The following is a 22,633-nucleotide window of genomic DNA, read 5'->3' as shown; positions in this document are numbered from 1 at the left end:
CTCTCAATGACCACCCATTGAGATCTCACCCAACTCTATGAAGTCTTTGGGTATTGAATCTGGATATGGCATTGGCCAGTGCATGGACTCTCTCAGGATGAATAAATGGGTATGTGACAACAACATTTGTACCTGTTTGCGCTTACTGTCTTCATTCTTCATGTGTTCCTAGAGCCTCCAAATCTCTACCCTATTTATCTTTAAACTGTAGCAACAGGAGTTGGACTAACTAATTTACCACAGAACTATCAATTCATAATAAAGGCTACAGAGGCATGTATTGGAGTGGAAACCTGCTATGCCAAACCTTCCACTAGTGTAAATGCAGAGTTTGAGGACTATCTTTAACTTACACCAGGGCCAGGCAGTACTGAATTACAGAGATACAACGGATTCCTTACCCCCCACCCACTGTGTCTAAACAGAGTTCTGATTGAGTGGAGAATCTAGCCCAATATGTATTTCAGAGCACAGTGGCTATCTGAAATGTGTGATGTTACTGGAAAATCTGAAGCCCAAAAAATTAACATTTGAGTTCTGAGAATAAAATAGTCTTAATTTTATGACTAGGGTAATTTATATCTATGGTTTTAGAGAAAAACAGCGCCTTAAGCAATTAAATTAGAATATCTAAACTTCTACAACTCCCTCAGAAGTGCCCATACTTGCTTCTGGAATCAGTCCCTATTATAACACAGCAGCTAGTGAAATCCCTTGACAATGGATACAAGATTAAAATATTTAAAATCCTTAGAAACTAAATGGACAACCCTTTTAGCACCAAGAGGACTAGCCTGCTGTTTGTTAGTGGTTCATGTTACATTATTACACAGTTTAAATTAAAGCTTTGTGCCCACTCTAAATATATCAGTTCTTCAGTCAAGAAATATTGCTCTCAATCAGCTGTGTATAAATAGTAATAAAGATCTAAATATAGCTAACGCCTTTAAATATTTGAAGATACTAAATGTCACATGTTCATATGTGGGTCACAAATATTTAAGGGGAGGTGACGCTTTTTAATCTCTTATGTCTCATTTCTGATCAATATCCCTAATGGACATACCCAATAGTCATGAAGTGTCAGCTTTGTGTGGCCTTTAGACTGGACATTAACCCTTCCTACCAATACTTTCCCCAGAGCCACAGTGTATTTCTCCTACTTTATTCTAATAGTCACCAATAAAAATGGAATTTTTTGGACACATTGGTTCTTACAAGTAGTTATCCCATAGGAGAATGAATGCATTTTTAGACAACAGGCAAATCTTAAATTCAGGAAAGGGTTTAGTGTTTGGCAATGAACATTAAAAAGTTAACTTTCTTTGGGGAGATCCATATTTTCACCATTTATAGGAGTTATTAATTTAACAGAGTGGATGAACAGCACTGTTTGCATATATTCACTAAACCTAGAAAAGATTATCTCACTCTGAAAATCTCTTCAGTAAAGTCCACCTCAAACCAAGTTATACCCAGTAGTCATGGCTTCTTCTTTAAAAGTGTTCACATTAGGATGTGAAATTAACATTCCATTGAAGTGCATGCAGAGGTTCAGCTCTCTCATGGTGCAACTGTTTCAATCTACTGCCGCAGACTCCCCAAGATAGAACTACATTTATGAATAAGGCTGCAAGTTTGTCACAGAGGTCATGGATTCCATGACTTTCCGTGACTTCTGCACCAGTTGGTGCGCCTGGCTCAGGGACAGCTCAGGCAGCCCCTGCTCCAGGTGCACCAGCTGCTGCTGGGGCAGTCTCGGGCCCCCACAGCAGAGTTTCGGTGTGGGAGGTGGTTGGGGCACTGGACCGGATGAGGCAGCCTCTGGGCAAGGCATACCTGGGGGGCTCCCCGAAAACAGTGACATCCCTTTCGCTCAGCTGCTAGGTGGAGGCATGAGCAGGCAGCTCTGTGGGTTGCCTCCGCCCAGAGTGCTGGCTTGGCAGCTCCCATTGGCTGGGAACCGCAGCCAATGGGAGCTGCAGGGGAAGTGCCTGCAGGCGGAGGCAGCGTGCAGAGCTACCTGAACACGCCTCCGCCTAGCAGCTGAATGAGGAGGATGTCACCACTTCTGGGAAGCGCCCCAGGTAAGCACCACCCAGAGCCCACTCTGTTGCTTGGGGGGGGGAGGGAGAGGAGGAGCCAGGTAGGGAGCCTATGGCCCTGCCAACTCCCCTGCAGCACCAGCCCCCACTCCCTCCCCTCTTCTCTCCTTCCCCCCTCACAGAAGGAGCCAGGCCGCCCATAAATTTTTGTTTACTGCCCATGACCTGTCTGTGACTTTTACTAAAATACCTGTGACTAAAACAGGTTTCAGAGTAACAGCCGTGTTAGTCTGTATTCGTAAAAAGAAAAGGAGTACTTGTGGCACCTTAGAGACTAACCAGTTTATTTGAGCATGAGCTTTCGTGAGCTACAGCTCACTTCATCGGATGCATAGCATATCGTGGAAACTGCAGAGCAGTTTCCACGATACGCTATGCATCCGATGAAGTGAGCTGTAGCTCACGAAAGCTCATGCTCAAATAAACTGGTTAGTCTCTAAGGTGCCACAAGTACTCCTTTTCTTTTTGTGACTAAAACGTAGCCTTATTTATCAACATGTGTTGATTTTAGACCCGAAACTCAGTGAGCTATCTGGGCCACAGACCTACATACAGTGGCGCATTTTAAAAGCATATAATTACATTCTGGCTTGCTTTGGGACTTGCTTCTCCCTCACCATTCTACAATCATTTTCAGTTGCTGATTTCCTAGTTTGCCTTTAGATTGGTTCTCTACAGCCTATTTTCCTTGTTCCCGTCCTACCCTATTCATCTTGGATTTCCAGTGCTTGAGTCTTTTTCCTCTCCATAACACAACCACCCTGGCATTTATCAGGATCTCCCAGATTCCAATCCTTGGTCTACTCTTGGGCACAAAATGTTCAAACCAAAACCAAGTGCTGCAGCTGTACAATCCATTGTGGAGTCTGACAAATCTCTACATGCAACTCCAAAGCCACAACAGGAACAATGTCTGGACCAAACAGTAGAGAAATATTTATTGCAAAGAGAAGAGCTGAAAACATGAATTTCTAAAGACTATAGCAAAATCTATGAAAATACTAAATCCTTGGGAATCCACAGATTCTTACACTAACGATTTGCATTACTCCTAGTTACAGCATGATTTTTCCGTTGCAGCATACTTATTAATTTTAAAATTAATTGTATTTAATACATCTTGAAATACTTAACCATTAGCGTTTGTGAACCATACAATAAAATCAAGTGAAGATAAAAAAGAAAAATAAAGAGCTAATCTATTCAAATATACTAGGCCAACTCAAACGAAGGGAAAGCCAGATGTCTGCAGGGGTGACATGACTGATTGCCAAAAAGGATCAGTTTGCAAATATGGTACAAAAAATAAAGATAAAATTTTTTTTTTAAAGTCCAAGATATGGAAATACTATTGATTTTCAGCAAGCATTATTCATTAAAGGCGACCAAAAGGAACCTTTGGCAGAACATTCCAAAACTAAGGAACCTAAGTAAGACCGAGCAGGTTCTGTGCCCAACTCACTCCCAACAGATTCTTGGGTCACAACAAAGGTCATCTGACAGATTCACATTATATCTTTCTGCCACCTATAACAATTTCCTAATACTTGAAATTAGACAGAATACAGTTTGTAGGCACTTTATCATTACTACTTCTCCCAGAGGGCTATAGGATAGAGAATTTCATTAACAATGATGTAAATTATACAGTAATTGACCACTGATAAGTGGAGTCAATATGCAATATACACCCCTACCCCGATATAATGCGGTCCTCGGGAGCCAAAAAAATCTTACCGCTTTGTAGGTGGAATCGCATTATATCGAACTTGCTATGGAGGGCTGGGTAGGGAAGGCTGTGCCTCCCCAAACAGCCTGGCCCCACCCCCATCCAACCCCCACCTACTTCCCGCCCCTTGACTGACCCCTCAGAATCCCCCGACACATTCAACCCCCCCTGCTGCCTGTCCCCTGACCGCCCCTCAAGACCCTCTGCCCTTATCCAAACCCCCAGCCCCAGCCCCACTTTCTCCCTACTAGAGCACCTTAGAAATTAACTTAACTGGCTCTGGTGTGAAGAGCACCAGAAGATTGTTTCAGTTGTAGCTCAGTCATAACCAATAAAAACTATCTTCTAAATTCAAAATGCAGCTAGAGTTAGAGAGCAGAAATTCAGCAAAAAGCATCTGTGATAAGTATAAATTATTAAAACTGTTCTAAATCACAAATGTTAGATTCCTCTGCTTCACACACGGAGAAAGTGCAGGTTACTTCAATTATATTTAAGGCCCCCTCCTTATTACATGTTTCTGTACAATTTCTCCAGACATACAAAGCAAAGGGCTCAATCTTGCTTTTAGACATATGTAGCTGTATCCATCTTTTATAAAATCAGTTATCGTGTACAAGTCAGCTTTTTATTGGATATACACTTGTACTTATTTAAGAGCAAAATGTTGCTTAGTGAATACATTCTTTTACACTTTTCAATCCAAAAGTGTGTCGCAAACAAAAATGTGAATAGGAAGGATATGGCCATAAATCTGGATAGCTTAGGTCACCTCCCATTCCCCCCCCCCCCTTTTTTTTTTTTTTTTAATACTTGTCACCACCCTCCCCAAAACACTCACTGGTATTTTATTCCATTACCAGAGATGAGAATATGATCATTCATTAACATGGAGTTGGCATTTCCTGGCAGAATCTCATGGTTAGCATAAGTATTACAATCTCTGGAGTTAGTTTTACAGGAATAGAAAGATATGCATGAATATACATACCTGTGCAAAAAGGACGATAGCTCTCCCCACCAAACTGTGCCATAACTCCAACACCATAAGCAGCTGCTTGCCTAACCTCTGGGCTGTTGTCACATATTGATTGTAGCATTGGCCTCAGGAAGTATTCAGCATATTTGAATGAGGATGGGCTGCAGTGCTCTACGATGTCATCAAAAATGCATAACCCCCACTGTCTATCTGGCCATGGCCTATGTGGACACTACATTAAAAAAAAAATTAAAATTTTCTAAGCCACCTCAGAATGTAACTGTTAATCAACTGCCATGATGCATACAAAAAGATGAATGATTATATCAAAATGAAATGTTTATAATTGTGGAATTTAAGCTCCATTTCAAGTGCTACATGGGTTGACCTGAATTTAATCTTTACAGAGGAATTCGTTCCTCTAAGGACACTGATTGCAACACTAAAGACAAAATCAAAAGCTAACTTTTGCTGTTTGAGGAGAGCAGTTAGACCAGTGGTCTCCAACATTTTTATGCCCAAGATCATTTTTTGAATCGAAGGGCAACCCAGGATCTACCCTGCCCCTTCCCTTTCCCCAAAGCACCACCCCGCTCACTCCATCTCCACCCTCTCTCCGTCGCTCGCTCTCCCCCACCCTCACTCACTTTCACCAGGGTGGGAGGTTCGCAGTGTGGGAAGGGGCTCTGGGCTGAGCCTGGGGCAGGGGTGCAGAAGGAGGTGAGGGAGGCAAGCTCTAGGAGGAAGTTTGGGTGCAGGAGGGGGCTCCAGGCTGGGGCAGAGTGTTGGGGGTGCAGGAGGGGGTACAAGGTGCTGGCTCTGGGAGGGGAGTCAGAGCTGGGGGTTGCAGTGCAGGAGGGGGATTAGGATGCTGGCTCTGGGAGGGGGCTCGGGGTTCAGGAGGGGGCTCGGGGAGTTGGTGCAGCCTCTCACCGGGCAGCACTTACCTCCGGCAGCTCCCGGTTGGCGGCGGGCACAGCGAGGCTAAAAGACAGGCTCTCTGCCTACCCCGGCCCCACACCACTCCCGGAAGGGGCCAACGCGGCCCTGCGGGGGGGGGGGTGCGCGTGTAAGGAGAGGCGGGGGGCACATGGCTCCGCGCACTGCCCCTCTCTGCAAGCACTGCCCCCGAGCAGTGGTGGGGGCGATGCTTGCAGACACAAGCAGCGCACAGAGGGAGATCCCTGCCCCCTGCCTGCACTGGCTGCTTCTGGGAGCAGCATGGGGCCAGGGTAGGGAGTCTGCCTTAGCGGCAGCCACGCTCCACCACCACAGATCGTGACAGACTGGGAGATCCTCTAGGATCAACCACTTTATAGCCATCGATCGGTTGGTGACCACTGAATTAGACTAATAAATGAAATCAGGACTGTATGTTGAATATAGAAGTTTTATACCCCCTCATCTCATGCCTAACTAACCCCCCGCCCCCCGCATTCTTTTTTGGGTCTTGTTCCATGAAAGTCCCTTCTACCTGGTGCACTTCCTCTTTCAAATTTCAAATACCCCTCCAAAGCCTATCAGCAATAATTTATGACAGAAGGGTTAGTAAAAAAGAAACAAATGCACTGCTGTGTGATAAAGCACCAGGTGACAAATTTGTTTGATTGTATTTGTCTAGACTATAAACTTCTTGGGTGAACACATGCCTATGTTTTGTACAAGGCATTCAGTGCTCTAAAAACAATTTGCCACACCAGCATGAGATCTTATCCATGTGCCATAACATCTCAGATTTAAATGGAAAGAATCCAAGATACTTACAATTAAATTGACAATTAGTGGTAGTAGCTGTTCAAACCACAGCAACACCTTCTCCTGGTAGCTGCTGAATATTGAGTGCAAGATATCTGACACTTTAGTCAGAATATAAACATCACTGTCATCCTAAGAAGAAAAAATAGCAGTAATATCAGAAGTATCCTTTTTGATCAGCACTCTCTCAGAAGGTAGAAACCATATCAAAATATTAAGACGTCTGAATTTTGAACTAAAGCAATTTAAATTAGACACTTTGATAACTAGATATGTAAATAATTCAGAAAGATTTATACCACTATCCAGTGTCTGTGCTGACAGAGCTACTTCACCTTGGTTCCCAACTATGTTACATCAGAAGGGTTTGTTTCAGAAGAAGTGAGAGGAACAATGCACCATCAAAAATGGAAAAATACATAGCATTTTACTATGACATCAGCCACTTTGCATCATGGAATCAAATCTGGTTGTTTCCCTATGCAAAGCCCTTGGATGAGGACCTTTCCTATAGCTTCCTGATGCCTCAACAGTCTTTACACTGACATTTATATTATAGCCTGTTTTCTACTCTGAGCTCTTCCTTCCTTCTGCTACAACAATCTGGACAATTTGAATCATCTTATTCTCTATTAGTGTCCCCCTGCATAGTGCATCTTTACCCTCCAAAATTACAGTGAATTGAAGGGCTTAATCCTGAGGACTTTCACACACAACTCCTACCAACTTAAACGGGATTTATGTGAGGATTGAAGAATTGGCCCTAGCGAGATCCTCTCTGACTCCTTGTTGGGAGTTCTATTACTCTAAGTATGGTTGCTTTAATCAGTGCTCCACTCCTATTCTACACATTATAGCCATAGCAACAGACAGAAAGCAAAATGCCAACTGCATCTAGCCTCTGACGGCCACACTACTAGTATGACAATATTTTCACATCTCACAGTGTGACAAGCTGCGCTGCACAAGAAAGTGGGGATTGCAACTTCAGGCTATTTCTGCACTGCCATGATATAACCGAAGTCCAAAATAAACCTTGGTACGCATGTTAACTCATCCATGTTACTTTAAAAAATATTTTTAAAACCACTCTGAAATAAAGGTAAAAAGGGAATTATAAGGAGAGGTTACTTACCTTGTACAGTAATTGAAGTTCTTGAAGATGTGCCCCACTAAGGAGGCTCCGCTTCAGGACATGCGTGTCGTCCCCATGAACTGTTGACTGGAATTTTTCCAGTGTTCATGCACATGCTCTAGATAGGCTTGTGCTCGGATATAAGGGGATGAGACCCTCAGCTGCTCCAGTTCCTTCTCAATCACGAAAGTCCAGTGAGAAGACTGATGCAGAAGGGAAGGAGGGCAGGTAGTGGAGCTCCCATAGGAACACATCTCAAAGATTTCCAGTTTCTGTACCACATAAGTTACCTCTCCTTCAAGTAGTGTCTGTATGGGTGTTCCATTTCAAGAGATTCCCAAGCAGTACCCTCAATTACAGAGGGGATGGATTCAGTATAAACCATAAAATATCATCACCAAAAGTCGCATCAGCTCTGGAAGCAGGCATGAGAGCACAGTGCTGAGAAAACATGTGCACTGAAGACTAGAAGGACTGCCCTGCAGATGTCTGAGATAGATAGATTTTTCAGAAAGGCCACAGGTAGGTTGATCCCTGGTGGAGTGCGCAATCACTCTAGGAGGGGAATGATGCTTCATAAATAGATTAAGAAGCATCCCAAAACCCATTCAGACAGTGTCTGAGTGGAGATTGGGTGCCCTATCATTAGTTCTGCGACTGAGAGAAAAATCCATGGGGAAGCCCTGAAGCACTTAGTTCTGTTGAGGTAAAAGATGAGAGAACTCTTCTTACATCTAGGGTATATAGGCTCATTTCCCTCAAAGAGTGAGGCTTGGGATAAAATACCAGTAAGTGAATCTCCTGATTAATGGGGAAACCTGAAGAAATTTAAGGTAGCAAGCGGGAGTGTGGACATAGTGCCACCGGTTAGCAATAGAATACAGCGTGTGGTGAATCAGCCATCAGGTATCCCAGCTCCCCAAACCCACCTGGCTGAGGTAGCTGCTATGAAGAACACAGTCTGGAGGGCCAAATGAAGGAGAAAATAGCTCCCCATAGGTTCAAATAGGGGTTTCTTCAGCACATTAAGGATTAAGTTGAGGTCCCATGGTGGAATAGATTTCTTAAGAGGAAAAGTGTAGACCAGTCCCCTAATGAACCTCGCTGTGGTTGGGTGGGTAAAGAATAAAAATCCCTCAATCGGTGTGGGTGTGAGAGAGAAAAGCTGATGGCAGCCACATGAACTTAAACTGAACTCAGCAATAATGCTGTGATTTTTAAATTTAGCAGGTAATTGCAAGTATGTCAGTCAGACAAGATTCGAGAGAAGGTATAGATCAGAGGCTGCACCAAGCCTGACAAAGTTTCCTCTTCTGTGGATAGAAAACCCACTATAAAGGAAAATTTATTATTAAGAAGTACTCTTTGTATCTCTAGGGAGAAGTTTTGTTCTACACCAAAGAATCATCTAATAGTCAAGTCTTGAGGTGAAGCACTAAGAGGTTGGGGCAGGAGATGGATCTTGACTCCTGAGTGAGAAGATCCACTGTCAGGGGAAGGGGATCCTCTGTCTAGACATATGAACCAACTCTGGGAACCATACCTGTATCTTGGCCATGATGATGTTATAAGGATGGCTTCTGTTTCAACTTATTCAGGACCTTTAGCAGTAATGGCTTTGGGGATAAGCATATAGCAATACATGAGGCCAAAGGATGACTACAGTGTCACCTCGACACCGCCCACATCAAATTGGGGCTGTGCTTTCCCCACAAAACAGTCGTCTGCACATCGCATGGGATGGTGATACAAAGAGTTTTATCTCCAGATGACCCCAGGTATGACATCTTTCAGAATACCGCGTTGTTCAGCTCCCACTTGTGATAGAGGTGGAAATGCCTGCTGAGGGAATCCGCCACTATTCTGAAGTCCTGTTAGTGAAACTGCTGAGATCTGTAGGTGATGTGATATGGATTTAACACCGAAGGTCTGGAACCTTGCTCCTTCTTGATGACTGATATAATACACTACTGCTTTGCTATCCAGAATTATTCTGATTGGGTGTACATGTTGAATAGAAGAGTAATGGATCTCTGACCTCTAATATGTTGATATGCAGGATCACCTTCTGTGGGCTCCATTTGCCAAGCTGTGAAGTCCTGAAGTGCATAACCCAGCCCAGCAGGAAGGCACCTGTAGTGATTATCCTTGTGGGAGGAGACTGTGAGAACATAACTGCCATGCATACTTTTTGGGGATCGTTTCAACAATTTAGAGAATGAAGAACCTCTGAGATATGGACACAGTCTTGAGTAGACAGCTTTTTGGGGGGGTGTCGATAGTTCTCAGCCAGGCTTGAATACACCGAGAGTGTAGTCTTGCTAAGTGGCAGAGGTGGATTAAGGTTTCCTGGGTCAGAGCAAGTGTGTGTGTGTGTTGGTGGGGGTTGGGGTGGGGAGGACTCCTTCTCCCCCCCCCCCCCCCCCCCCAGCATCCCCCCCCTTCCACCTTCAGTCCCATACCCATTCTGCCCCTTCCCCGGGGCCCAAGCCTGTTCCACCCATGTTTCCGCCTAGTGAACCCCCTCCCACTGCAGCTCTCCGCAACCCATTTGCTCCTTTCTGCACCCTCCTCCCCGCAGTGCAGCTCCAAGAATGGAGCAGTTTTGTCCCTGTGCCTGGGGCCACAGCGGCAAGTGAGAGCTCCTCCAGTCCCGGGGCCGCAGCGGGGGTCCAGGTGCTGGGGCTTCCCCTATGCTTCTGTGGGGGACCAGGATCGGAGAACTGGGGCTTCTCCTGCCCTGCCTGCCCCAGGGCTTCTGCCGGGGACAGGGTCAGGGGGTCCTGGGGGCTTCCACCGCCCAACAGCGGATTTTTTTCTGGGGCTCCTGGACACAGACCCCGTCGGCCCAGTGGCTAATATGCTAAGTGGATCACAAATGTACAGGCTGCCATATGGCCCAGGAATTGAAGGCAAGACCTTGCTGTGGTTTGTGGGTTCTGTTGTATTGTCAAAATGAGGCTGGACATCATAGCAGCATTGAGTGAAGTCTGGAAAAAATGTTTTTGTGACTGTCTGATCTTCCATTAGGAGGGCTTGAAATTGTTCACCCTGTAGCAGGTGTTCAATAACTGATGCACTCTTTGAATAACTTGTAAAAGCATATTTTGCCATCAGGGCTTGGTAATTGGCTATTCTGAATTGCTAAGAGGCCAAGGAGTAGCTTTTATGATCCAGAATGTCCAGCCATTTCAAGCTCCTTAGATAGTGTTGAATAGGACCAATGTGGCCTATTTTGTTCGTTAATGGCCTCAACCACCAGGGAGTTAGGTGTAGGATGCGAAGAAACGAATTCTCCAAACCTCTGGGTAGTATATAGTATGTGTCAGTTCATTTATACATGAGTGGCAAATTCTAACTACCATGTCACCTCATACAGGCGGGGCCAGCAGAGCATTATTAAAGGGCAAAGTGATTTTGCTCTGAGACATATGTAGAATGTTCCTGTATCTCCTCAAACAGAATGTGTAAGTTCTCTGCTATTTGTTTTACAAGGTCTTGAAAATCCTTGAAACTATCAGCGTAAGATGGTGAGGGAGGGATAACAGCCTCATCTAGTGAGGAAGAGGATTTGTGGGAAGGTGGTACTTCTGCTTCTGCAGCTGGCTCTTGCTCCTCTAAGTTCCTCCTATGGAGCAGGACCTAAGGATGTCAGTTGTTGCTCTTGGCATGCCCTCTTACAAGAAGGGACCCTCTAGAGCTGACCACCATAAGGGCCCTTGAGTTCCAATAAGCCAACTCTCATGGGGCATAAGGAAAGAGGGCAGGACCCCAAAGTTGCTGGGTGTAATTTCTTCCTTGGGGTGCACCTTAAGGGAGGGAGGCTAGAACAGGAAGGTGGAGGAGCCTTGGATACCTCTGAATCAGATGAAGTGCCCGCCGCAATGACCATCGGAGGGGCAAGTGGAATTGGTACCAGCGGTTTGTCAAGTCAGTACTGGGGACTGGAAAGGGTCTTGTTACTGCATCTGGAGGCAGAGACTCAACTGGGCAGCAAGACTGTACTGGAGGATATGGGTACTGGCTGCAGGTCCCTCTCAGTACTCTCAAATTGTTTGTGTGGGGCCAGTGACCGTGTTGGTACCAGAAGATGAGTTACGGTAGATGGCAGGACTGGAAGGTAAGTTGACTCCAGAAGGTAAGTTGGTACCAGCGAGGACTCTTTCAGTATCCCTCAGTAAAAGCGATAGGAGTTCTTCCGGGATCTGAAGGTCCTCATGGAAAAGGAGCCAGTATGGCACCAGATAATCTGGATAAGGACCCTTTTGACTCAATATATAGTGTGGTACAGGAGAGGGTACTGAAGTGTAATCCATGTTCCTATCTCAGCTAGGTACATAAGACTGTATCAACAACAGTTTCAGCTCCGCTTTAAAATCCATTTGCTTTGAAGGTACAGAGTCCAGTGCTGACCCACTCTAGATTGTTTACCGGTGGCTACCCAGTATGCAATGTGGTCTTTTCAGCTGATGCTACAGTCTCGTGACCAGAGTGGGTAAGAGCCACACCAATCCCCGTGCCAGGACATGAAGACAGACTCAGATCAAGACTTTTTCTTGCTCTTAACCCTCTTTGTAAAATAGGCTCTTTTTTCTTTTGAAGTCTGGATGGTTCTGAAGGACCCCAGGGTTTGCTTATCATAGCAACTGTGATGCACCAGGCCTCTCTGATCAACCGAATCCAATGTAAAGGGTGGTGATTTGAATCCCAGAGTCTAAGAGAATGCTCCATCAACAGGAGTTTTAGTCTGATCTTCAACTTTTTTGATCTGCCTTTAACTCCTGAGTAGATCGTACATTTGGCGGGGACATGAGTCTCTCCCAGGCAGCGGAGACATATTGAATGTCTGTCACTGCAAGGAAAAGGCCTATGGCAGGCCTGGCAGAGTCTGAAGCCTGGGATCTTGGGCATAACCCAGGGGTTCTAAAACTGTGGGTCAGGACCCCAAAGTGGGTCAGGAACCCATTTTACTGAGGTCACCAGGGCTGGTGTTAGACTTGCTGAGGCCCAGGCCAAGGCCAAAACCCACGGCCTTCAGCCCTGGGCAGGTGGCTTAAAGTTACATGTCCCCTGCCCAAGGTAGAAGCCCTTGGGCTTCAGCTTTTGCCCCCCCAGCCCAGGGCAGCAGGGCTTGGGCTCCAGACCCCACTCCTGGAGCCATGTAGTAATTTTTGTTGTCAGAAGGTCATGGTGCAATGAAGTTTGAGAATCGCTGGCATAACCCATTACTTGTCACCATGGATTGAGGCCTGAGAGAATAAAATTGTGCCAGATTAGGCAAATAAAAAGTGAAGGTGGAACCCCGCAAAAGCACAAAGCTTTATTAAATAAACAGAAATTTAAAAATATATATATAAATATATATTTTATATAAATATAAAAGAATGACAAAATGAACGAACAATAAGAGCAGCAAGTCACTAGTTAGCTACAGCTAACAGTGCACTACTCTGTCTCAAGCCACAGGCAGCTGAGAAGCAACTGGAGCAGCAGCAGATCTGTCCCACCCATACACCAGAGCCCAAAGATATCTATGATGCAGGTGTGGACCCAGGGATCAAAAGTGTATGGGCAAGCACACATCCTGAAGTGGAGTACCCATACGGACACTACTCAAAGAAGAAGTTAATGCGCTTAGTAAGATTACTCTATTTAAGTCACTCCTCTTCAAAATTTCTCTCATGACAAGTTCACGGGAACAATTTTATATGTCACGTTATTTTTCTTGGTAAAAAGGGAAGTGTTCTATATATTTTGAAATGACAAGGCGTATAGCAGTAACTCTTAGTTAAAGTAACTCGCATTTTCTTTCCAATGAATTTTAGTAGCTATGAAAATATAGCAATGCTGAATGTTAAAATATTTCCTTACAGACTTCATACATCACAGAATGATTATGTACAGTACCTGATTTTTCTCAAAATAACCATGTATGTCGATCCATATTCTTGGGGGAAGTGCATCCCTGGCACATGATTTTGGAAACTTCTAGCAAGTACTGTCTAATGAGACCACTTGCATCCCATTGTTTATCTGTGAGAATTTAAGAGACGGCATGGACCCCAACCACTCTCAATTCCTTCAATTAACTGAATAACTCAAACAAGAGAGATTAGTTGGAATGGGCTGAGGTATGTGGATCCATATGGACAATCTCCAAAAATCTGTTACTAGGGTAAGTCACCACTTTTTCGCCTTCAACAACTGCCCATATGGCTCCTCAGTTCTGGAAATTAACAAGCAGTTGTGACCTTCCAGGTGGTGTGTGTGTTAGTGAGAAGTTAGCAGCTGAAGTCACCGCAGGACCGCTTTCAAACTGGGCACAGATCTAGGAGGACAAATTGAGGAATTAAGGCTTACATAAATGTGTCTGGAGCCTCAAGTGGGAATTGTGCATTTCTTGATGTAGATATTGTACAGGTGCATTTTGGAAACATTTTTTAAAACTGTGATGTGCCCCTAGGCTCAACACAGTGGATCTATGAGCATTAGTACGACTGATTGGTCCTGTGGTAACACCTCTGAGCCCCAATCACGCACTAGAATCTTACTGTGCTAGGCACTGTACAAACAGAACAAAGACTATGTTCATACACTGGTGGGAGAATACAGAACAAGCTTTGTAACCACAAGATGAATTAAGATTCATGATCCATGCTTTGAAAAAGCTGAACTGGCAGCTAGACAAACAGTGAACTCAATGAAAGTTTTGACTATTAAGTACTCAAAAATTAGAAAGTATGCAGGACCATCTCTAGTCCATTCTTTTCTAAGTAGAATCTTTCCACAACTTCATTCATCAAATAAGTTTTCCATGTATAATGTTTCCTGCTTTCCAATATAATCTTTGGATTCCTCCACAGAGTTCCCAATCTTGTGCCCAAATAACCCAGAAGCCAAACTGTTAGATTGAAATGCTTCAAATGCAGGTGGAAAAATCTTACTCTGATAGCGAAGTAATCTGGTAGATTGGAATACATAACTTGTGGTTCCAATACGTACGAATACACTTTTTCTGCTTCTTTGTCCTGCTAGAGACCAAATGTCCTGGTACTGAGAAAAAGGCAGGACTCTTAGCCCTGCCTATCAGGACTTGGTACTGGAGAGACTTTAGTACCAACATTTATGCTCTTTTGAGCATGGAGAGTTTTGGGAACTACAGCACTGCCTCTGTCAGGCCTTAAGCAGCCATTTTCAGTGAGTAGGTCTAAGTCAAAGGCCCTTTAAATGTCAGCTGTTCTGGGTGTTAGATACAAGGCTTGGTTGACTAAACCCTAGGAGCATCCTCCATCAGAAATAAAAGTTTCCTTCCCAGTACTTTAAGGTTCTACAGTCTCCACCCAGGGACTGATAACAATTAACAGTCATCAGCAACACATATGACGACACTGAAGGAGGCAAATGGCTTGCAGCCTCCCTGACCTTGAGACATGCTGTTGCTTGGATTAGCAACACCACACAGACCCAAAAGGCACAAAGATGAAAAAGCAGGGCAACTGGGCTGAACCTTGGACAATACTTGGAATGGTACAATAATTGAAAAAGTAGTTTTAAAAAGCAATCCTATTTAGAAAGAGAGAGCTCTTCAAAAGAGGAAATAAGTAAGGAAAAGCTCTGCTCTAAACCTGTTCCATCAGCAGTTAGGATATATCTTCAAGTTCCAGCACACTGTGTAGCACCAATAGACAACGCTTGCTAGAAACTTCTGAGGAAACATGCCAAAGATGCACTTCTCCAATACTGGGGATCCATATGGGCAAGTCTCAAAGGATTTGGTTTTGTTTGTTTCAATTCAGCAGCATATCACTGTGGTGTAATGTCTGTCTCCACACAGCTGCTGCTCTGTGGAATTTGAAAGTGTCTAAATTTTTATTTATTTTTTAAAACTCAAAGAAGGAAATAACTTACTTCATCTTGTAATGACTCTTCAACTTGTTCATCATAGTCTTCATCTTGTCTTTTCACTAAATTAAAAGGAATAAGTGCAAACTATAAGGTTAGATGTTTTCTCTAGGACCCACTCCTGCAAAAGCATAGGAACAGTTGACAAAATGCAGTAATGGATAAAAGGACTCCAAAAACAGTTGCAGGGTGAAGCACTCAGGACCTTCTGTCAGAGTGCCTAAAGGAGATATTGGGCAAGTAAGGAAAAATGCACTGAACAAGTTAGGAGTGAGTATGTAAGGGAGCATGGGAGAAGGACAACCTTGGTCTGGGAAAAGCAAAAATCAGAAAAGCAGGGAAAAGGGATACCAAAAACAAACAGTCATTGCTGTAGGATTGAGAGGTTGTCGCTGATTTAAGGTCAGAAGGGACAATTCTGATCATCTAGTCTGACTGTCTTAGAATTTCACCTAGTGATTTCTGCATCAACTTCTGACTGAGCTACAACATTTTTTGGAAAAGATTTCAAATGATGGAGAATACATCCTTTGGTAAGCTATTTCAAAGGTCAATTACTAGTTACAGTTTGCACCTCATTTCTAATCTGAATGTATCTAGTTTCATCTTACCGCTGCTGAATCTAAAGGTGAGGTAACTCAGGAAATGATAACTGAACAAGCAGTCAATACGAGATGTTTAGAATCTCTGCTTTAAAGAGCTATCTTTAGTGTAAATCACGAAACTTATTCTAATACATAGAAGATGGCACTAACTTACCTTGTCTTAACTCTTGATTTTTAAAGTGCTCTTCTAATTTTCCTTTCAATATTCCTCCAAGTTCTTCAAAATGTTCATTGTTAAGGCATCCATCTCCCATTACCTCAATGCACTAGTGAAATACATTATGTTCAAAACAGAAGTTTAACATTAAACACTACTCAAATAGTGACAGTGAAATTTTAACATGTTGAAAACATTGACTAGAGCTATACTTCAGACCACCACTGACAAAATAGCAATTTTTTTTTAAAAAGGAAGAATTTTCATATTAATTCTAGGTTTATAAAATTAAGGAACTAACATTTTACAGGTTAGATCCATATAGGTAGTAAAATTTAGTGTTTTTTCAAGACTTTTGTTTGATATTTAGTATTAATGTTTTAAACAAATGTTATCTATACAAGTGAAAAATTGTTCCCTAATCCAGAAACAAACTATATTTATAAGATTCAATGGACATTTTCAACAGTTAGCTACGAAAATTAGTCCCATTAAACTAAGCTAACAAAAACACAGTCAAATGATAGGTAACTGTCGGAAAAAATCTCCTGTACTAGTAATTTAAACTTATGGCAAGCACTAAATTTCCTTGACACTAAAAATACATATACAAGTTTTCAATAATAATGATAGTGGTATAAATATTTCTATGAAGAAAAAAGGTCACCTTTGCAAATGAATGCATTATTTCTGAAAGTACATCTGAATCGGGTTCTGTCCCTATAGCTTTGATAAGCGCATCACACATGAAATGCCACATCTGTGTGAGATATTCTGGCCCACGAACTCTAGCACAGTCAAGGAGAAGAGGCATAGATTCTGCTGCTGCCACACGAACACGTTTGATTATTAAGGAAATAGTGGATAATTGAGATCAAACTGAAGTACTTTTCTGACGTGAGCATCAGGAAACATACTACCAAAAAGGTACTAAATTCCCACCTTAAACTATGACCAGTCACCCCAAGCTGAAATATACTCATTTTCATAACTACCCAGACATTTAATCAAAGAGACTTGATGTAAAAGTTATGCTTGCTATATAAAAGTTTTAAAGATTTACAATGTAAAACTAAGGTTTAAGAGCTATCTAAGCATTTCCTTGGCTTCTTCATTCATGCTGCAACCAACTTTTACGTTTACTTATTTAATTTTCCTTTAAAAAACCAAAAAAGCCGTATTTGCCAAAGGAACTGATGGTGCAATTTGAATAAAGTTATGATCTGGGAGCACAACAACATAGGCTAAATATTGGGGTTGTAAAAACTGTCCTTGCCCATTGTGGCAAGAATAGTAAACAGATAACAAAATAATACTTCAGCGTTGTTTTGGACATTTCCCCACCCTGTTTACTTCTTCCTCACGCTCTGAGTTATGTTATGGAGGCTTTTCATCAGGTAAGAGCTGGAGGCAGACACATTTAGGGACAGTCAGTGCTGCTTTTTAGTTGGATGAACTAGATGCAGAGGCGAGTGCATACTGTAAGATTAAGAAGTTAAGACTCAAACTAATTTGCATACATACTGAAACTAGACGCCCAAGCCAATGGACAAAGAATTTAAATAATTGGTCAAAGTAATATTTATTGCTAGACTGACAGCTTGTTTGCAATGGATCAGGTTGGAGAAATTTAAACTCCCAATTTATAAAATACTGAAAAATGAGGTTTGCTATAGACCAGAGGTGGGCCAACTCCGGCCCACGGGACTGTCCTGCCCAGCCCCTGAGCTACTGGCCCGGGAGGCTAGCCCCTGCTCCTGCCCTACTGTCCCCCCTCCCCCGCAGCCTCAGCACACAGCACTGCCGGTGCAACACTCTGGACGGCCGGGCAGCGCAGTTGCAGAGCCACGGCCTGACCTGGTGCTCTAGGCAGTGCTGCTGTAGCGCCGCCAGCCACTGGTGCTCCAGGCAGCACGGTGGGGGGTGGGGGGTGGGGTGTGTGGGTAGGTTGGTTAGGAGGCGTGGGCCGGGCCACGCGTGGCTGTCTGGCGGGGAGACAGCCTCCCCTAACTGGCCCTCCATACAATTTTGGAAACCCGATGTGGCCCTCAGGCCAAAAAGTTTGCCCACCCCCGCTATAGACAGACACCTTCCTGATACTAGAATATAACACTGTTGAACTTACTTTTTCCATATTTATGGAAAGATGACTAGCATAGCTGAAGTTTTGAGTTTTTCAGAAGTAAAACTGCTAGTTAATTTCTATTGTTTTTATATTAAAAGGATATCATCATGGAAATAGAATTTCAGCAAAGGAACCATCAGTTTTACAACTTGCTCTGTGTACTCCACAAATCCTTCTTTTAATTCCTTAGCATAGCAAACCTGAAACACAAAAAAAGGTAATTTTAACAGTTATCAGCACTAGGGTAAAAGCATTACTACTAAAATTTTTAAAATATGAAATGTTCAAGGAGGATAGTAGGCAACCAGAGTAAGGTCAGAGTTAATGGAAAAGCCTCGTTAGAATGCATTTACTTACCACTTAACCACGATATCTGGAAAGAGCTAGATGGCAGAGTATATTTTTTCACTAATGGCTGAATATTTTAGACTAAATGTGTATACTTCATGATACGTACAACAGAAAACTCTTTTTCTAGGGCTCCTTTTGCAGACATCTGAAAGGACACTCGTTACATTTGTCCCAAGGCTTAATTTTATATAAGTTAACAGAACTTAAGACCAATAGAAAAAGGTTTCAGTATTTAAGTCATCTGCAGAGTTTGAAACCTAAACTGCAGCAATATGAACCTAAAAATGAGAACTATTAAAATTTGAATGCAAGCAGTAAGTTGAGGATGAATGAGTTATCATTTGCCCACAAAAAAGTTTGCCCAACCACACCTTACTACTGCAAGAATAAAATACTTATATACATGGGATTCAGATTTAATAACTATTGACTTTTAACTATTAATTTAATTCCATAGAAAACCTAGCAAGAAGTAGCTGACCAAGATTTCCCATTACCTACCAGCATCTGGCATGCAGTTGCTTTTTCTTCAAGGCCTGCAGTTTTAATTCCAAAACTTTGCTGGTCTCCTAGGTTTACAAATTCCCAACCATCATCATCACTCATATTCTCCATATCTTGGGCTGTTGTAGAAAGAAAAAAGATGGTTATAAAAGATCTGGCAGCATTTGTAGTTCAAAGATTTTTCAAAACAAAGTAATAGTTATAACCTACTGTCTAGTAGAGCTACTTCAGGTTTAATTGATGCAGTCTTCATTAAAGGTCCCATGACAACAGGAAGGTACTGCTGAAATTCTTTTCCAAGGATTTTGCACATTCTAGCCCATGCAGAGATCATGTAAGATATCTGTGAGAGCAGTTTTAAAAAACTCACATAAGCACACTCATCATTACCCTTTTCAATGTGTATTAAAACAAAACAAGAGGAAATGCATTTCTATTATACTGCAGTATATAAAAAAGCGGTTAAAAGTCTATCATTGTCAGATTACTGGATCACAATCACTGAGGATATAGACAAAGACAAGGAAATGCTATAAATTTTTACCCTTCCCTCAAGGTGCTACACTTGAACGTTGATGGCCTAAGAGCCACAAAGCACTCTGGTTTTGAAAACATTGCCTCCTGCCACAACATTGATGCGATCTGCTTTTAGGAAACCCATGTTAATTCATTCACTGCCAGTTACCTATAATATCTGGTTTCAAACTCAAATTACAGCCTTCATGAAAAAATATGGTTGAGCCACTTATGTAAGACCCAACTTACCAGTGTGGAGTCTACCATCTACATCTAACTACTATGACATCATAAGGCTCAACAACTTTAAAGTGGCTGGGTGGCCCCCTAATAATTATGGCCTACTGTATCATCACTCTAGCATCCCACTATCTATGCCAGAGACTAATAGCAACCACACAATCTGAAGCAATGCAGAATCTGATCCAAGATGAACAGACTACAAACTGGATCTCTCTCAATTAACTACATTTTCATGACCCTAACCAACCAGCCAAATTTTCACTCTACCTGCTGGAATGAGGGGTGCTCCCCCGACCTCAATTACAGACTGCCCTCTACTAGCCACCTTCAGGGTCTTTAGAAATTCCCCCCACAGCTGCATTGCCCCATCTTCATCCAAATAGGGGTTACCATACCCATACTGACTACTAACCCAAGGCTATGTTGGAACTACAGAAAGGCAGATTCGAATAATTACACTAAGCTCATTGACCAATACACAGTCGATCACATAACATCTCAATTAGATCAAGCATACTCAAGGTTTACCAAAGCCATCTTTTAGGCTGCCTCTAAGACCATCCCACATGGCTGCCAAAAAGCCTATATAGCATGTCTAAGTAGGTCTGCATGTTCTTTGTCAAACAGTTAACTGACCATCACTAAAGCAGACAAAGATAAAATTTGAGAGGTCAATAAAAAAGAGTGGCACCACTAAAAGGAATCTCCTCAGATGGACTAAGACAAAAAACTTCCAGCCATTCTCTAGGAAAGAAATAAGAAAGGCACTAAAATAAATGAACACATGGACAGCCTGCTGCTTTTGAAAATATATCACCAGAACTACAACATCTTAGGAAGAAAAGCCAACACTGACTGTCCACCCTCATGTCCCATGACATATAGGAGAATGATACCCAAGATACGACAAAAAGCTAAGGTGACAACTTTACCAAAGCCAGGTAAAGCCCACTCTTCAGCGGACAGCTATCATCCAATATCACTCAAGCTGTAGCTATAAACTCCTGGAGTGGATGATGCTTTAGACAATTATGCCTATGACAGAACAATTTTTGAATGATTCTAACCAAATGGAAGCACAGGTGGATCAAATGCTAGCACTCACTATGTACAGTGAGAATGGATTTCAAGAGAAGAAAAGTGGAGCTGTCCTTTTTTACCTTACAGCAGCCTATGACACCATCTGGGACACTGGTTTGCTGTACAAAATGTCAAGGGTTCTTCCTAGATGGATTGTCATTGCAACTGAGCCGATAGTCTGAGGTAGACATTTTTAGGTGGCTCTGGGCCACAAAACCAGCACCTGGAGATTACAGAAGAATGGACTCCCAGGAGGCTTGGTGCTGGCACCAACTTTATTTAATATACCCATCAATGAGCCTACCAAATACCATCTCCAGGTAGTTTATGGGCATTGATCTTGATCATGGAGATGAAAACCAAGTACATCAAAGACCATGTCAACATGCTTCCATTTACGGCATGCTCAGAGCCAACCCGAGATTAAACATCTTTTTGAATGGTCAGTGGTCAGCACGTGATCCAAAGCCAGTGTATCTAGAGGTCACCCAACATCTCTCTCTCACACACACCCCACCCATGTACCTCAAATTATCAAAAGCAGAAACGTAAACTGGTAGGGTCCACCTGGAGATCTAGTATGCGAACACTGCATAACTTAGGGCTCACTCTCGGCTATTCAACTGGAGAATGCTGTGCCCCAATTTGGTTAAATACTGCACACACTAAATTAACAGACATGAGAATTGTTACATGCACATTGGAGCCAACAAAAATTGTGTATGTTACCAGTCCTAGCCAATATTTCTCCACCTGACAACCAGCATCAGAATGCAACCAACAAACTGATCACCAAGGTACAGCAAATGCCACACTTGACACTGTTCAGGAATATTTGGGATGCACCCTTCTACCAACTGTGCAACAGAAATGCTATCTGGACAGTGCTGCACACTCTCGATTGAGATCAGCTCAATCTGACAGAAAGGAAGAAACTGTCACTACCAGGAACTCCCACATCACCATGCTGTATGAACAGCTAACTGACTTTGGGCTTCCATACCACCTCTGGAGCCAAGCTTACTAGGTTCAGATGTTGCATGGTTCACTGTGCCAAGAAGGATGCCCCAAGCATAATCTAAGACAGCCCACTGTGCATCTGTGGAGGATGCTGCAAAAATGCTGTATGGTTGCTCTTTTCATGCTGGATTCCAGGGAGGTCTTCCCAAGATGAACACTGTTGACTCAGAGGCCAATGACTGTCTCAGGGACACAGCTGTTTTGTGTTTTAAACCTTGTCTTGCCCACACACAATTGCTATGTTTTATTTATATATTGCCAAACTGCACAAAATGCAGCTCAAAGCAAAGAAAAATCGATGTTACCTGTAAGTGGTTCTGTAAAGACATAGCTGTTATACATCACCACACATGAACCTGTACCCTCAGCAAAACATTGACTAGGAAATCCTTTATCTTCAAGTTCCCAACCTGCTGGCTCTAGTACA

At 42.9% G+C, this 22,633-nt stretch overlaps 1 protein-coding gene across 3 annotated transcripts in view; it reads right to left on the bottom strand.

The window, feature by feature from the left end:
• IPO5 (importin 5) overlaps positions 1-22,633 on the bottom strand; it is an 80,975-nt gene that overhangs the window by 21,293 nt on the left and 37,049 nt on the right. For 2 of the 3 annotated variants that reach the window (XM_037896118.2, XM_037896129.2), the window contains exons 16-23: positions 19,558-19,690; positions 19,345-19,466; positions 18,596-18,692; positions 17,035-17,207; positions 16,365-16,476; positions 15,612-15,667; positions 6,578-6,700; positions 4,826-5,045 (exon numbers count right to left, since the gene is read on the bottom strand). In XM_037896118.2, coding sequence (XP_037752046.2) covers positions 4,826-5,045; positions 6,578-6,700; positions 15,612-15,667; positions 16,365-16,476; positions 17,035-17,207; positions 18,596-18,692; positions 19,345-19,466; positions 19,558-19,690 — 1,036 coding nt within the window. Of the gene's footprint in view, positions 1-4,825; positions 5,046-6,577; positions 6,701-13,194; positions 14,032-15,611; positions 15,668-16,364; positions 16,477-17,034; positions 17,208-18,595; positions 18,693-19,344; positions 19,467-19,557; positions 19,691-22,633 lie in introns of those variants that run through there. The other variant, XM_043534872.1, reaches the window with a different exon arrangement.

This window comes from Chelonia mydas, chromosome 1, assembly GCF_015237465.2.
Source record: "Chelonia mydas isolate rCheMyd1 chromosome 1, rCheMyd1.pri.v2, whole genome shotgun sequence".
Lineage (NCBI taxonomy): Eukaryota > Metazoa > Chordata > Testudines > Cheloniidae > Chelonia > Chelonia mydas.
This window is presented reverse-complemented; position numbering and strand designations above follow the sequence as displayed.